At 45.3% G+C, this 15066-nt stretch overlaps 1 protein-coding gene across 5 annotated transcripts in view; it reads left to right on the forward strand.

Annotated features, from left to right (window-relative positions):
- Nucleotides 1–307: 307 nt before the first annotated feature.
- The window catches only part of LOC147619082 (uncharacterized), a 56786-nt gene continuing 42027 nt past the window's right edge, over nt 308–15066 (forward strand). For 2 of the 5 annotated variants that reach the window (XR_015262021.1, XR_015262022.1), the window contains exon 1: nt 311–779. Coding sequence is in view for 3 of the 5 variants with exons in the window: in XM_086774284.1 (XP_086630410.1) it covers nt 549–779 (231 nt within the window). In the remaining 2 variants the exon portion in view is untranslated. Of the gene's footprint in view, nt 780–15066 lie in introns of all 5 variants that reach the window. The other 3 variants (XM_086774284.1, XM_086774285.1, XM_086774286.1) reach the window with 3 other exon arrangements.

Genomic DNA, 15066 nt, shown 5'->3' on the forward strand with positions numbered 1-15066 from the left:
TAAGGGGGGGTTAGATGGTTGCGGTTTCCCCTTTTTAGATGTACATGAGTAAAGGGTGGTGTCTTGTTATTGATGATCATGCGGGGCTGCACTCCTTAGACAGGGAAATAATAGTTTCTTAGCATGCATGCCAATGAAGAAAAGTATCACACAACCAGGCTTCACGCCTTAGAGAGGGAAATAATAGTTTCTCAACATGCATGGGCTCTTTTATGTTGTACTTTGCCAACCGCTAGGGGTATGGTAAAAGTAGGGGAAAACTAGTTTTGATTTTGAGAGTTATCTACTCACTCACACATGCCTTTCCTTGCCCCATTTGCGGCTCTATTGGCAAGGATTGACATGTCTTGGGAAGATGCCCCGTTTGGACATGTCTTGGGAAGAACGGTATTCCGCGTCTTGTATCGTCTCTCGGTGGAGCGCGCCCGACAAGCCGCGCTCCCCTGCGCGGGACGGGGCTCTTACCTCTATAAAATGATGTTTGAAGCTGCATTACTGGCGAACGCAAAGGCGAACTTGAATTCAGAGAGAGATTCTTCTGGCTGTCTATGTCTATGGACATGGAGATCGAGCCTGCGAAGGTGTTAGGGGTTGGGTTTTGCGCGTGGACTGCTGCGTTTCTGTTGGTGCGAGCTTTGCTACCCAAGCGTTCCCACGACTTCTGCAACCGCCTAGTCTCTCTTATCCATGTGGCCGTCTCGCTGGCCCTGTCGTCTCTCTCCGTCCAGGACTGGCACCGCATATTCTGGCCCCTCGGCAGCTCCCCTTCCCCTATGCAGGTCAGCTTTTCCTGCTTCTAATTGCCAGCAAAACTCAGATGGTTTTTTATAAAAAAAAATTTGGGGGAAAAATGAATATTGAATTAGGGTTTGCGTTTAGTTCTCGTCAGATCTTAACATTCCTCTGTGCAGAAGGCTGTGCTAGCAGCGCTGTGAGTACAATAAAAAGAGGTTAAAAATGTTTGAAAATCTCGGTAGTTTTAAGATTTACTAAAGAAGGCCAGCTCTTACATTGTTTGAGATCTGCATCCCCAGAGCTTGCTTCAAAATAAACATGCACTTCTCAATTTCTCTTTCAATTCATTCACACCTTCCTTTCTGAGGGAACTCAACCAAACTTCAAGAAGACAAATTTCTAGGGTAATTTGCCACGTGGATAATTAGCACATGCCATGGGGAAGCCTTAGTGCAGCATATTACGAGGAAGAGAATGGGTGGTGGAACACATATTCCTGTCCGCGTGGCCTATGGCTTGTAGTGGTAGGATATAAGTGGACTTGTGCCTATTCACTGACATCATGAGCGTCAGGAGGCAGAGCATTTGGAAAGTACATGGCTTGGAGGTGATGGTTTTGTTTGATGTGCCGACACAACTGAGAATGTATGGCAAGTCACCCCATGGGCTTTTGACTTGCAGGTTGGGTGTTTATGACCCTTACAAGTACATGCTGGCAAAGCATGTGACACGTTGGCAAAGCGTGGGACATGCTAGGAAAGTATGGGACATGCCAGCAGTGTGTGGGACCCAACAGTAGCATATGATTACACATTACCGCTTATGAGATTAAGTGTGAATGGGTAATGTTCATGGGTGGCAGTTGTAGGCCAAAGACCTAGTGGTGTGTTGCATGGGGATACCAGCGGGGACAATTAGGGCACATGAATATGGTGTGTGGCCGATAAGGTATACATTGGGTGCCCAAGGTCATTGGTATATATGATGGTTGGGTGGTTAAACAAAGTATGCCATGCTAGGCTTTTCATCTCTTTTAGAGGTCTATTCATCTTCTTCCTCTTCATCATGTTTTTTCTTGTGTAGAAAACATGACGTGGATGCTATGGTGGATCAAATAGGAACATGGCCATGGCTATGGCGTAAAGAGAGAGAGAGAGAGAGAGAGAGAGAGAGAGAGAGAGAGATGAATGGGAGAAGAAGAATTAGGGTTAGGTTAATTCATGTGGGAGACATACACAGAGAGAACAAGGGAGAGAGAGAGAGAGTTGTGGGGATAAGTCAACTCATCAAGTGTGAGTGTGTGACTCCCCTATCACACATGTATATTGCACTAGTACACATAGTGCACTTAGTACATTAAAAGTACTAAGTGTACTATGTACTATAACTTATGGGCTTGTACACACTATAAGGGTGGGCATAACGCCTTTACCCCAACAACCTCCCACTTAAAGGCAAAGTGCCCTTAAATGAAGGAAAAGAAAAAATCAGCATGTACATGATAATATACAAGGCCATATCAAGGCTGAAACTGGCCTCATCCAATGCCCATCAAGTGTCTGCAATGAGCAAACCGCTCCGGAGGCAAACTTTTTGTCAACAGATCAGCCGGGTTGTCATCCGTATGAATCTTAACAAGCTGAATTTGCTTGTTCTCTATCACCTCTCTGATGAAGTGATACTTCACATCCACATGCTTCGTCTTTGCATGAAAGACAGGGTTCTTTGCCAACTGGATGGCACTCTGACTGTCACAATGCAACAATGGAATATCCCCTGTATAACCCAAATCAACCACTAACCGAGATAGCCATAATGCCTCCTTGCAAGCCTCTGTGGCTGCAATATACTCGGCCTCTGTAGTAGATAAGGCAGTGCACTTCTGCATCCTGGATATCCATGACACAGCACCTCTTGTGAATGTAAACACATAACCGGTAGTAGACTTCCGGTTATCTGGATGACCGGCATAATCCGAATCCGTGTAACCATGCAGTAATGCATCCTGTTTGCCAAAGCAAATGCACATATCCTGTGTGCCCTTTAGGTATCTCATGACACCTTTCACTGCTTCCCAATGCTTCTTGCCAGGTTTGGCCATGTATCTAGAAACCACTCCCACTGCAAATGCAATGTCCGGCCTAGTAGCAACCATGGCATACATGAGACTGCCACAAGCTGAAGCATACGGAATCTTGGCCATATCAGCCCTGTCTCTATCCGACTGTGGGCTGTCCATAGCACTGAGTTTCACATATGGAGGCAAAGGAGTACTAGTCTTCTTCCCCCCGTCCATATTGAACCTCTGCAAAACTTTGCCAATGTATTCCTTCTGAGACAAATACAACACATGCTGATTTCTGTCCCGAAGTATCCGCATACCCAAAATGTGATTTGCATCACCCAAATCCTTCATATCAAAGGTTTCATGCAGCCTCTTCTTCAAGGCATCCATCTCTTTACGAGATTTCCCGGCAATCAACATATCATCAACATACAAGATGAGGATCAATAGACTGCCATCCAAAGCTTTCTTGGTGTACAAGCAGTGATCTATGTCACTTCTCCTGAATTTTTGAGATTTCATGAATGTATCAAATTTATGATACCATTCCCGTGGTGCCTGTTTGAGCCCATAAAGACTCTTTTTCAGCTTGCATACAAGCTTCTCCTTTCCACTTACTGCATAACCCTCTGGCTGCTGCATATATATCTCCTCATGGAGATCACCGTGAAGAAAAGCAATCTTCACATCCATCTGAATCAAATCCAGATCATCATGAGCAACCAAAGCTAATACAGCTCTAAGTGTGGTCATTTTGACCACTGGAGAGAAGATCTCATTAAAGTCCACACCATACTCCTGCTTGAAGCCCTTAGCCACTAACCTGGCTTTGTATCTTGGCTTTGCATCTGGTGCAACTTTGAGCCTGTAAACCCACTTGCATGGCAAAACCTTCTTGCCTGCAGGCAAATGCACCAATTTCCATGTTCCATTTTTGTGCAGAGAATCCATCTCTGACTTCATGGCACGCTCCCAAAGAGCCTTGTCTGCCCTCTGTAAAGCCTCCTTATAACATAAGGGCTCCCCACAGTTAGTGAGCATCAAGTAGTCAACCCCTGGAACAAACCTGTCAGGGGCTCTGGAGGGTCTAGTGGACCTCCGTACCCAATGACCATCATTTGCAGGTTGCTGTGCAGCCTGCATATCACCCATTGGTGGCTCCTGTTCCATGCCATAAGGCTGAAATATCATGCCCGGTATCTCCTCCAACTGTGGTATATCCATAGGGATATCTTCTGCCATCTCTGGCTGTCCATTTGGACCATTTTCAGCACCATTTAAGGGCTGGTTTTCCTGCTGTAATGGCTGATTTACAGCCCTTGGTTGTTGTCCATGATGTCCATCATCATCAAAGATGACTCTGCTAGGCTCCTGTTGCCTTGCAGGCTCCTTATACATGCATGTTTCATCAAAGATGACTCTGCTAGGCTCCTGTTGCCTTGCAGGCTCCTTATACATGCATGTTTCATCAAAAATGACATCATTGCTGCGTATGATCTTTCTATTCATGGGATCCCAAAGTCTATACCCCATTTCACCTCTGTCACCATATCCTAGGAATATGCATTTGTGAGACTTAGGATGAAGTTTGGTGCGCATTTCCCTGCGTATGTGCACGTACGCAACGCAACCAAATACTCTCAAGTGCTTGTATGACGGAGGCTTTCCTGTCCATACTTCCTCTGGCACTTTCCCACCAAGCCTCGTGTTAGGTGACCTGTTTATAAGGTGAACGACTGTCATAATAGCTTCAGCCCAAAAACCATGAGGTAACGCAGCATGTGACAACATAGAACGGACCTTCTTCTGAATGGTCCTGTTCATCCTCTCTGCTGTCCCGTTTTGTGGAGGATCATAAGGAGTAGAGAGCTCCCTCTTGATGCCTTTAGCATCACAAAAGTCCTGAAACTGTTTGGACATATACTCTCCACCATTGTCGGAACGCAAAGGCTTCAGTGTTTTGCTTGTTTGATTCTCAACATGAGTAACAAACTTCTGAAACACTGAGAATGTATCACTCTTCAAGCGAAGAGGATAGACCCACACCTTGCGTGTGGCATCATCAATAAAAGACACAAAGTATTTTTCCCCTCCCAAAGAAAGCTGAGGCATCTCACATACATCTGTATGCACAAGCTCTAACTGAGCATCTTTCTGTCCAAGAGCTTTCTTGTGGGGGCACTGCAGTTGCCTGCCATATATACAATGAAACCGATCCCGTCAAGTGGGAAAGACTCCGTTGGACACCCACACGCTTAATAGCACAACTTTAAAACCACAAATATGAAATGGACAACTTAAAACAACTTGAAATTTAAATGAAATGAAATGGAAAGATGGACACCAGCACTGGGGCCGGAACGGGCCGACCCCCCCCTCAATATATGATATATTTATTGGGAGTATTTAATGAATACAATGCTCCATGGGTTCCAAGAACCAGATAATGTCCATGTACATATGAAAACAGTACCAAACAAGTAGGCTCGAATTTCGATGTAGAAGCTCGAAGCAGAATGACCACTAGTGTGGTCCAATCGCTACCGTCCTGTGCTTTCACTGGACTCCGCGGAGAGCGCCTCACTGGTGTTCCGAGACCACGCACAGACAGGCGCTCTCGTACTAACGCCTGGCTCTCCCGATCTCAGCACCTTTGGACCGAGGTTCGCCAATATAGCTTGGACAACCCGGCACCGAACGGGTGTTGGCGGAGCGGGATGAATCCTTTATCAGATTTAAACATAAAATACTTTATTGAAATCTGAAATTCACTTACTTGTAGATGGTTGATAGAAAACCAATACTTGTGGTGTTTGTGTAGAATATGAAGCCACCCTTGTCGAAGAAAGAGTTGCCTCGTGTAGAACTATCAAGACAAACACCACCACAAAGGGTACAGCCGCTTGCTGTGAGAGAAGAAGCATCCACTTGCAAGGGAGGTGATGCCTGGCTGCAGCGTGGAGGAAGGAAGATGGCGTGGAGGTGCAGCCGATTGTATCCTTCTGTTGATAGTAGCTACTGTGCAGAGGAGGAGAAGGACAGGTTGCACAACCTGCTTGTTATGGCCGCCTGCAGAGGAAAAGGCAGCCGCCTCTGGCCTGTACAGCAGCTCAACCTATCGGAGGTGACAGCTGGTAGAAGATGGGTAGTCTGCAGATAACTTCAACGTGGAGGTGAGGACAGTGCAGTCTGCTGAAATTCAGCCGCCTGTGGGAGCAGCTGCAGCGCTTCAGAGTCGCCTCCAAGGGTTAGGTGCAGCAGAACATCCGCCTGGTAGGAGAGGGAGAAACAGTCGCCTGTATGGGTGGTGAAGCAGCCGCCAGGTGCTGTAGACGAAAGAGCCGCCAGCGAAGGTGATCGCCGGTTGATGAATTCAACGCCAGATAGAAGCGATGGATTTTTCACGCTTGAAGAAGGGAGTTAAATAAAATTAAAGTGAAGTTTTACTTTGTGATACCCACGTTTGCATGTGGGTGGGGAGTTTGGGTAGGTGCCCATGCCCACCCCCACACTCACTTAAAGTGGGGTTCCCCACCTTGGCCCCTAAGTGGGTGCCCACTTTTAAATAAATGTGAACACCTAACCTTATAAATTAAAGGGTTAGAATATAAAATAATAAAAACAACATGTGCAACATACTTACCACCTGTTCACATGCACTAAAACTCGTCAGAATACAGAGCAGACTTCACGACTCACTGGCAGGCGTCCTCGCTCAGTAAGTAACACGTCAAGCAGGCAAACACACAAATACATGTCATGCGAAAACAGTTTCAAGCATGCAAATCATGTGTGCATGTGCAAATAGTAACATGGAACAAGTACAAAATATCTGTCGGCACAAAACTGGCACGACATAAAAACATAAAAAACCTGGTCTTCCTATGGAGTGACAGTCCCATAGGTAAGACACAATTCCAGGCACGAGTTTCCCTATGGTGTGACAGTCCCATAGGCAAAACACGGCACGAATACTGGCTCTTCCATGGCGTGACAGTCCCATGGGTCGAACACAGTCCAGGTCATACACGAGTGGCACTGGTCTGGCTCCCGTCCATACGACACCATCCTGCTAACACACGGGTGGCACTAGTCTGGCTCCCGTCCATGTCAGCAAAATACTGGCCTCTTCACATGAGACACCGGCCTGGCCTCAAGTGAACGAGACGCAAAAACTGGAGATGGACCAAATGGTCGACCAATTGGTGACATACAATGCTCACAAAACTGAAAACTTGAAAACTTTAGAGAAGGCAAGTAACCCAAACGAGACAATTGCTCCATTCCCTTGACACTCATGTGTCCCAACCGGCTATGCCACATAGAGATTTCCGGCAGCTCGGTTGCATTTACAGTAGCATGGTGACAAATACCTGCATGCATGAAATAAAGAGTGTCCACCTTAGAGCCTCTGGCAACAACCAGTGAGCCCTTACTAATTTTCCACTTTCCATGACCAAATGTGGTAACATAATTAGCATCATCAAGCTGTCCAGTAGAATGCAGATTCTTCTTGATCTCAGGCACATGCCTGACATCATGGAGCATAAGCTGTGAGCCATCTGAAAACACAAGCCTCACATCACCTCTGCCAAGAATCTTGCATGCATGGTTATCACCCAAATAAACCACTCCTTCATTGCCAGCAGTATACCTGGCAAACAAGTCTCTGCAACCTGTGACATGAAAAGAGGCACCCGAATCAATGATCCATGAGTGCATACCATGACCACCTCTAAGAAGTGAATGGGCATCAAGTGAAGACGTAAATAGGACCTCATCCTCACTGTCACCTGCATGTGACACATTGATTTCTTCAATCTTGACTCCACTTTTGCCCTTTGGCTTTACATCTTTGGCTTCATCTTTGTCTTTGTCTTTGCCTTTTCCCTTTTCCTTTTGATCATTTTTCCATTTGTAGCATTGCTTTTTGATGTGTCCCTTCTTGCCACAATAATGGCATTCCAAATCCTTTTTGGAGCGGGACTTGCTCCTTCCCCTTTCTTGGCTTTTTTCCCTTTGTTGGGATCTCCCACGTGCATTCATTGCATTGGACTTTCCAACAGAGTTGTTTTTCCTGTTCATCTCTTCTTGAAGAAGAGCACCCTCAACATCTGCATATGACAGCATAGCATGCGAATTGCTAGTGGCTGTCCTGAATGTGTCCCAACTCTCTGGCAAAGTGCATAACAAAAAAGTGGCTTTGAACTCATCGTCCATTGCCAACTTTTGATTAATGACCTGGCTGACAATACCATTAAACTCATTTAGATGGGCTGTCATAGACGCCCCTTCATCTGAAGACCTATGAGTTTCTTCAACCAATACACTTTGCTTGAGGCACTTTGTTGGGCATACAAGTCTTGCAATCTCTGCCACATTCCCCAAGCTGTCTTCTCTTCACAAATGCTGAAAAGTAATGAGTCTGACACAGACAACATGATAGTAGATCTTGCCAGCTCATCCATATCTTCCCACTCTTCAGCAGTAAGAGAAGCGGGCATTACACCCCTTTCTTTGATAGGCTTGTGCTGCTTTTTCTGGAGCAACACATTGTAGCACTGGGTTTGCCAAATATCATAGTTATGTGAGCCTTCAAGCTTCTTGATGTGAAGCAATGAAGAGCTCTCACCTGTGGTTGCCATAGCAATATGCAACCTGTCAATGCCTGACTCCCTGCAAAATGTGCAAACACTGCACCAAAAGCACACAAAGTGCTCACAGTTGTTCTCCCAAGCTTTATCTCCCACTGCGGAAGCACAAATGCAACTTTTCTCCCACTTTATGTGATGAAATCACCAAAATCTGGTTGCTGCAGATTTTGGACAGCACCTTAAATGTCCTTTGTTGCCCTTCCAAAGTACTGTACAGCAGTACCAAGTGCTCACCAATGATGTACCAAACCTGTACCGGCAAGTACAGCAGCTGAAATTGACCCTTTTCCTCACTCAAATCAGTGTACAGCCATGCCAAAACTTGCACAAAGCTGTGCCAAATCTGTACCAACAGGTACAGTAGCAATAAATGCTCTCCTGGCTGTCCAAATGAGTGAAAATCAGACTTTTACAGTCCCGAACACTGCATACAACAGTCCCGAACAGAAATTGGGCAAAAGCCCCTTGACTGCAAGCTGATTTCTGAGGATTCAAGGCATAAATGTCTTGCCTGCTGCTTTGCCAAGCTCAACAAGCATTAAATATTGAAAAGCCCCTTGATTTAAGATCAATTGCTGATCATACATGGTACATTGACGCACATGAAGGCATCCAAAGTCTTCAAGGTGCTTCCCCCTGGCCACATATACATCAAATACATGAAAGCCCCTTGATTTACAGGCACATTGAGTGCTTGTAAGGCATCAACACATTATCCACAGCATCAAATGCGATTGCCTGCATACAAATCAAACAAATCGGCACAAAAGCCCCTTGATTTGCACTGCAATTTGTTGCAATTTTGCCCGAATGTGCGATTTTTCACATCATACAGCATGTATGAGTGCTTAATTGCACAATTACATCAAAAGCCCCAAATTTCGACATCCAATTTCCTGCAAATTGATTCTGATTGTGACCAATTTCCTGCAAATTGATCCTGATTGTGACCAATGTCACCCAATTTTGCCAATTTTGCTCAAAATTGAGCAATTCGGCACCTGTACCTGCTCAATTGATGATTGTACTTGCTCAATTGCAAATCCCAAAAAAAAATTGAAGCAGAATACCTTGTAATTTCTGATTTTTCTTTTTGTTGCAGGAAAAGGGGTTGATGATTTTCGCTGTTGCAGAAAATCTGATGCTGTGCAGAAGGGGGGTGATGAAGCTGCTGTAGCTGTACACCCATGCTGCTGGCTGCCTACGCTTAGCTTTTGGGCTGCATCCAGTATTGGAGGGCAGCGTGTAGGCGGCCTCTCTCATTCCACCAGGCAGCGGTGACGTGTAGGCTGCCTCAGCAGGCAGCGATGGCCGATACACAACGTGTTGGCTGAAGAAGCGAGCCAACCAGAGCCAACGTTACACGACTCCTCTACGCCCAGCAGCAATTGATGGTTGACGGCGATAACTTTGCGCTTGGCTCTTACGTGTTCACGCGCTGCTTTCGCCTAGCGCATCTACGCCCAGCGCTACACGCGACAAGGTTAAGTGCGCTGGCCTGTTATATTGACGCCCGCCAGCTTCTTCGCTTGATTGGCACCCGCTTGCTTCTTCGCTTGATTATCTGCTGAGCGCCACTCGCCTAGGTGGCCAGCGTTTCTACACGCCTCACCACGTTCACACGAGCAAGCCTGCCTGCACTTCACTGCCTTGCTGCAAGCCTACAACTGGCTGTTGGCTACCTTTTGCCACGACCAATTGAATGGGAGAGTCGAGCTGCTGCCTGCCTGCGTCAGAGAGGTGATAGAAGAAGAAACCCCTACGAGCCAGTGATTCAGCACTCCAGCACAAAAAACCCTAAACCAAGGCTCTGATACCAGTTGAATGGGAGAAGAAGAATTAGGGTTAGGTTAATTCATGTGGGAGACATACACAGAGAGAACAAGGGAGAGAGAGAGAGAGTTGTGGGGATAAGTCAACTCATCAAGTGTGAGTGTGTGACTCCCCTATCACACATGTATATTGCACTAGTACACATAGTGCACTTAGTAAATTAAAAGTACTAAGTGTACTATGTACTATAACTTATGGGCTTGTACACACTATAAGGGTGGGCATAACGCCTTTACCCCAACAAGAGAGAGAGAACACGACTCCCAAATGAGAGAGTGGCATTCTTTGTCATTGAGAAGAGTGCCTTTAATATGCTCCATACATGCTGCTAATATAGCTTAACATTTGTAATTAGGTGAGTGATTAGGTGTGAGTGGGTGGCTCTACAATTCTCTCCATCGTTTCCCCTATATCAACTCCTTGATTCTAGCAGAGGTAGATGTCACTTTTGCCTTGTGGTTACTTTCTGGATTTTATCCACTCTCTTTTACAAGAGGGTGTGCACATGCCTTTATGCTTTTGTACTTTGATATGGCTTGTTCTCCAACACTCGTCATGTGCATAGCGTGTATCTATCGTGTGCTACACGCACATAAGACTAGCTTCGAGGTTTGGGGAAGCTTGGAGCTAGGTAGGTTGATTGACGGGCTGAGTTAGGGATAGACTAACGGGCGGGCACCCAAGTATGGACGGGCGGGCGCCCAAGTGTGGACGTCCGATGACCGGCCAAGAGCCTATAAAAGGGTGGCCAAGGGTAGTCATTAGTCATATAGAGATCCTCGCGAGTTTGTGAGAGCTCTATGGTCTTGGAGCCTGGATCTAGTGCAGACGTGCACCTGCTTTTCGCAGCCGAGGCCGGCAGCAATCTTGAGGCCCGCGAGGGTAGCTTCGTGGCGGTATGGGACGTTGCGAGGAGGAGATTGGTCGGTACGTCAACCTAGTTAGCTCAGCTCGTGGCTCGGTGGGGACAGCCAAGACTGTGGGCTTGCCCACGGTTGTCATGGTTGGGAGGTGAGTCAGGCCTGCACCCCCTTGTTATTTGTTTGTTTATTTGCAGGATTCGAGTCTTGAACCAGGAACGATCACGAGGAGATCCAGTGGGAATTTGACAGTGGTATCAGAGCATGCCTCGTGAACGAGCAAGTCGGTAGGTAGAGAAGATGACGTCGAAGAAAGGTATGTGTTCAAGAAGCTTGTTGTTTTTTCTGTGCATATTGCTGTTTTCAGATTCAGTATGTTGTTTTTTTTTTCATCATAAGAACCCGTCATGATAGCGATTGTGGTCTAGAAAGGGTTGTTTGCTTTGCAAAGAAGAGGAAGGATGGTTTTGAACTGTATAAACAGTTTTAGTAGAGAGAAAACAGAAAAAAAAAAGCATGGTTGCTTTTGGATCGAAAGAGAGAGAGAGAGAGAGCGAGAGACGTGATGGATTAGCTGTTGCAAGTTCGCAAGCGCAGGCTGGTCATGTGCTTGTTGGAGGCGCATGCATGCAGTAGGCTAGGCCTACGTAGGCAATCGGCCAAGCCTACGTAGGCAAGAGCTTAGGCCAGGCGGGCAGGCGCCCAGGTCAGGCCTACGTAGGCGCCCAGGCTCACGCCGCCTTGTGGCCAGGCCTACGTGAGGCTGAAGTGAAAGCACCGGCAGTACAGTCGGCGACGGCAGCAGCGTGGGTGACGTCTGCAGACAGGCAGCAGGCGGCGCTAATCCGGGAGGGATGGAGAAAAAAAAAACACAAAAGCATACGATGCTTTTGATATTTTTTAGATTAATTAAAAAAAAAAAGTTTAAAAGCCTCTCCACGTTTAAAGGTGTTGTTTTTTATTTTAAAGAAAACAGAATATATATATATATATATATAACACAAAAGCAAAAGCTCAAGTAGCCTTTGGGGCTAGTTATATAAACCCCTTAAGTGGGCTTCTTGCCACACATCTCTCAAGTTTTCAAGCTCTCAAGCTCTCAAGTTCCCTTGCACTTTTATTGTGCAAAGATCAAATTTTCTCTCTACTTATCCTCTTCACGATATCGACCCAAGAATCGGAGTTGGAGTCCCTTGTCGAACGCGAAGACTTGCCGGCTACGGAAGATTCTGATGCCGATCTTTTTGACGATTGTGTGTCAAAATCAGATTTCCAAGAGTTCAAAGTAGCTATTGAAGCTTCTTCTTTGGAATGTCAAGCACGAATTGCCGCCCAGATGCAAGCCTTGCGGAACTCCATATCTCTTTTGACCACTACTCTCTGTACTCTTTCGGGTATGGATACCTTGGTCTCTGCTTTAGGCCCCAACATTACTCCGGAACCGTTCGGGGGCGAGCAAAAGTAGCGTATCAAGGAGATCGTGGACACATGGCTACATAAGTGGCAGGTCCATTTTCAGTTTCATCCATATGATGATGGAAAAAAGATCCAATTAGCAGCAGGTTTCCTCTCCGGCAAAGCTTTGCTTTGGTGGAAGGAACTCAACCCTAAGCCAACAACTTGGGCACAATTCGAAGACGTCTTCAAGAAGGAATTCCTCAAGAAAGAGGACGATTATGATGTTGTTGCCCGGTTTTCAGCTTTGACCCATGACCTCGCAGCACCTCACTTATGAGGTCTACCTTCAGAAGTTTAGGGACTTAGAGATGAAAGCTACAAAGATGGATCCCACTACTCTTTTGGGGTTCTTCGTAGCTGGTTTACCAGACTCATACCGTTTACAGGTTAAAAATAACAAATGCAAAACATTGGACGAAGCCATTCATTCAGCTCGTATCTATGATGATACAATGGTCTCTTCCAAGTCGAAACCTGTTATTGAGCAGGGGAACAAGCATAAACGAAAGTTTTCTGTACCTTTGTATACCGCTTTTCATTGTGTATTGATTCCACTTTCTTCCTTTCTCATCCTTTCCATGGATGTCAATGAATTAAGTGTGTTTGAAAGCAAAGAATTACAGAAGATACCTGATTCGTTTCAAGACGTACTTCCTAAGGAACTGCCATTGGGTTTACCACCTGAACGGGCAGTAGATCATTGTATTGACTTGATCCCTGGTGCTCATCCTGTCAGTATTCCACCTTACAAGACGAGCCAAGCTGAGGAAGATGAGTTGGCTAAACAACTCGAAGATTATCTGAGGATGGGCTAGATCCGTCCAAGTAAATCACCTTGGGGTGCACCTGTGTTGCTTAGAAGAAAGTAGGACAATACCTGGAGAATGTGTATAGATTACAAGAGATTGAACAAGCTGACAATTAAGAACCGTTATCCTCTCCCTAGATCAGATGACCTGATTGACTGGTTAGCAGGAGCGAAATATTTCACGAAGATAGATTTACGTACTGGCTATCACCAGATACGTATTCATGAAAGGCATGTCGAAAGAACTGCCTTTCGGACTAGGTATGGCCATTACGAGTTTCTCGTATTACCTTTTGGATTAACCAATGCTCTAGCCACTTTCCAGCAAATGATGAACGATCTTTTTCGTGAACATTTTGGAAAATTTGTGGTGGTGTTCCTGGATAATATTTTGATATATAGTCGTACTCTTGAGGATCATGTTAGACACCTCATGATTGTCTTATCTATTTTAAGACAGAATCGACTATATGCTAAGTTAAGTAAATGTGAGTTTTTTATGACAGACATCATTTACTTGGGACATAAGATCACTAGAGATGGATTGAGCATTGACTATGACTGAGTTCAGAAGGTTCTGGATTGGCCTATACCGCGAACAGTGAAACAACTTCGTTCTTTTCTCGGTTTTGTTGTTTTTCTTCGGAAATCTGTGCGGGAGTACTCTCAGCTCACACTACAGATGATCGACTTATTGAAAGGTCGCGGACGTAAGTCAAATCAGCCTATCACTTGGAATAACGATTTGGATATAGCCTTCAGACTTTTGAAAGATAAAGTCAAGGAAGCACCTATCTTAGCATTACCCGATCCTAGTCGGCCTTATGTTCTTGAAACTGATGCCAGTGACTATGCCATCGGGGCTGCTCTATTTCAAGATGGTAGATCGGTTGCTTTTGAAAGTAAAAAGTTAGACGACACTCAATCTCGTTGGCCAACCCTTGAGAAGGAGCTTTATGCTGTGATTCATGCTCTCAAGGTTTGGGGACATTATTTATATGGCTCCAAGTTTGTGGTGTTGAGTGATCATCAGTCAATCAAGTATGTGTGTGATGCGGATGATTTGAGAGGAAGGAAAGCTCGTTGGACTGAGTTAATGCAAGATTTTGATTTTGAGATCCGTTATTGGAAAGGGTCCATGAATAGTGTTGCAGTTACAGTAGGATTCTCAGGACTTCAGCATGATGCAGCACGTAATTTTTTGCAAGATATGCAGGAAATGTTACAAGTTGCGAAGGAATCTATTAGAAGTGCTCAAGACCGAGACAGATTTTATTCTAATAGACATCGTTCACCTAGAGAGTTCTCTGAAGAAACGATGGTGTATTTGCGAATTCCGAAAGATTCCGAGACTTTACAGACAGGTCGATCTTCGAAATTATCCCCTAGATACTGTGGACCATTTCGTATTACACGAAGGATTGGTTCAGTTGCATATGAATTGGATTTGCCTTCTCATGTGAAAGTTCATCCTGTATTTCATGTCAGTAGACTTAAGGAAGTACTGGGTGGAATAGATCAGTTAGTTACTCCTCAAGAAATTATAGATGTCGAGGACATTACATTTGTTCCGCACGAACCTGAAAAGATTCTTGGATTTCGTGAAAGAAGATTGCGTAATACACTTATCACGGAATACAAGATCAAGTGGAA

Source organism: Cibotium barometz, chromosome 34 (genome assembly GCF_041138505.1).
Source record: "Cibotium barometz isolate CiBa-2024 chromosome 34, ASM4113850v1, whole genome shotgun sequence".
In the NCBI taxonomy this organism is placed as follows: domain Eukaryota; kingdom Viridiplantae; phylum Streptophyta; class Polypodiopsida; order Cyatheales; family Cibotiaceae; genus Cibotium; species Cibotium barometz.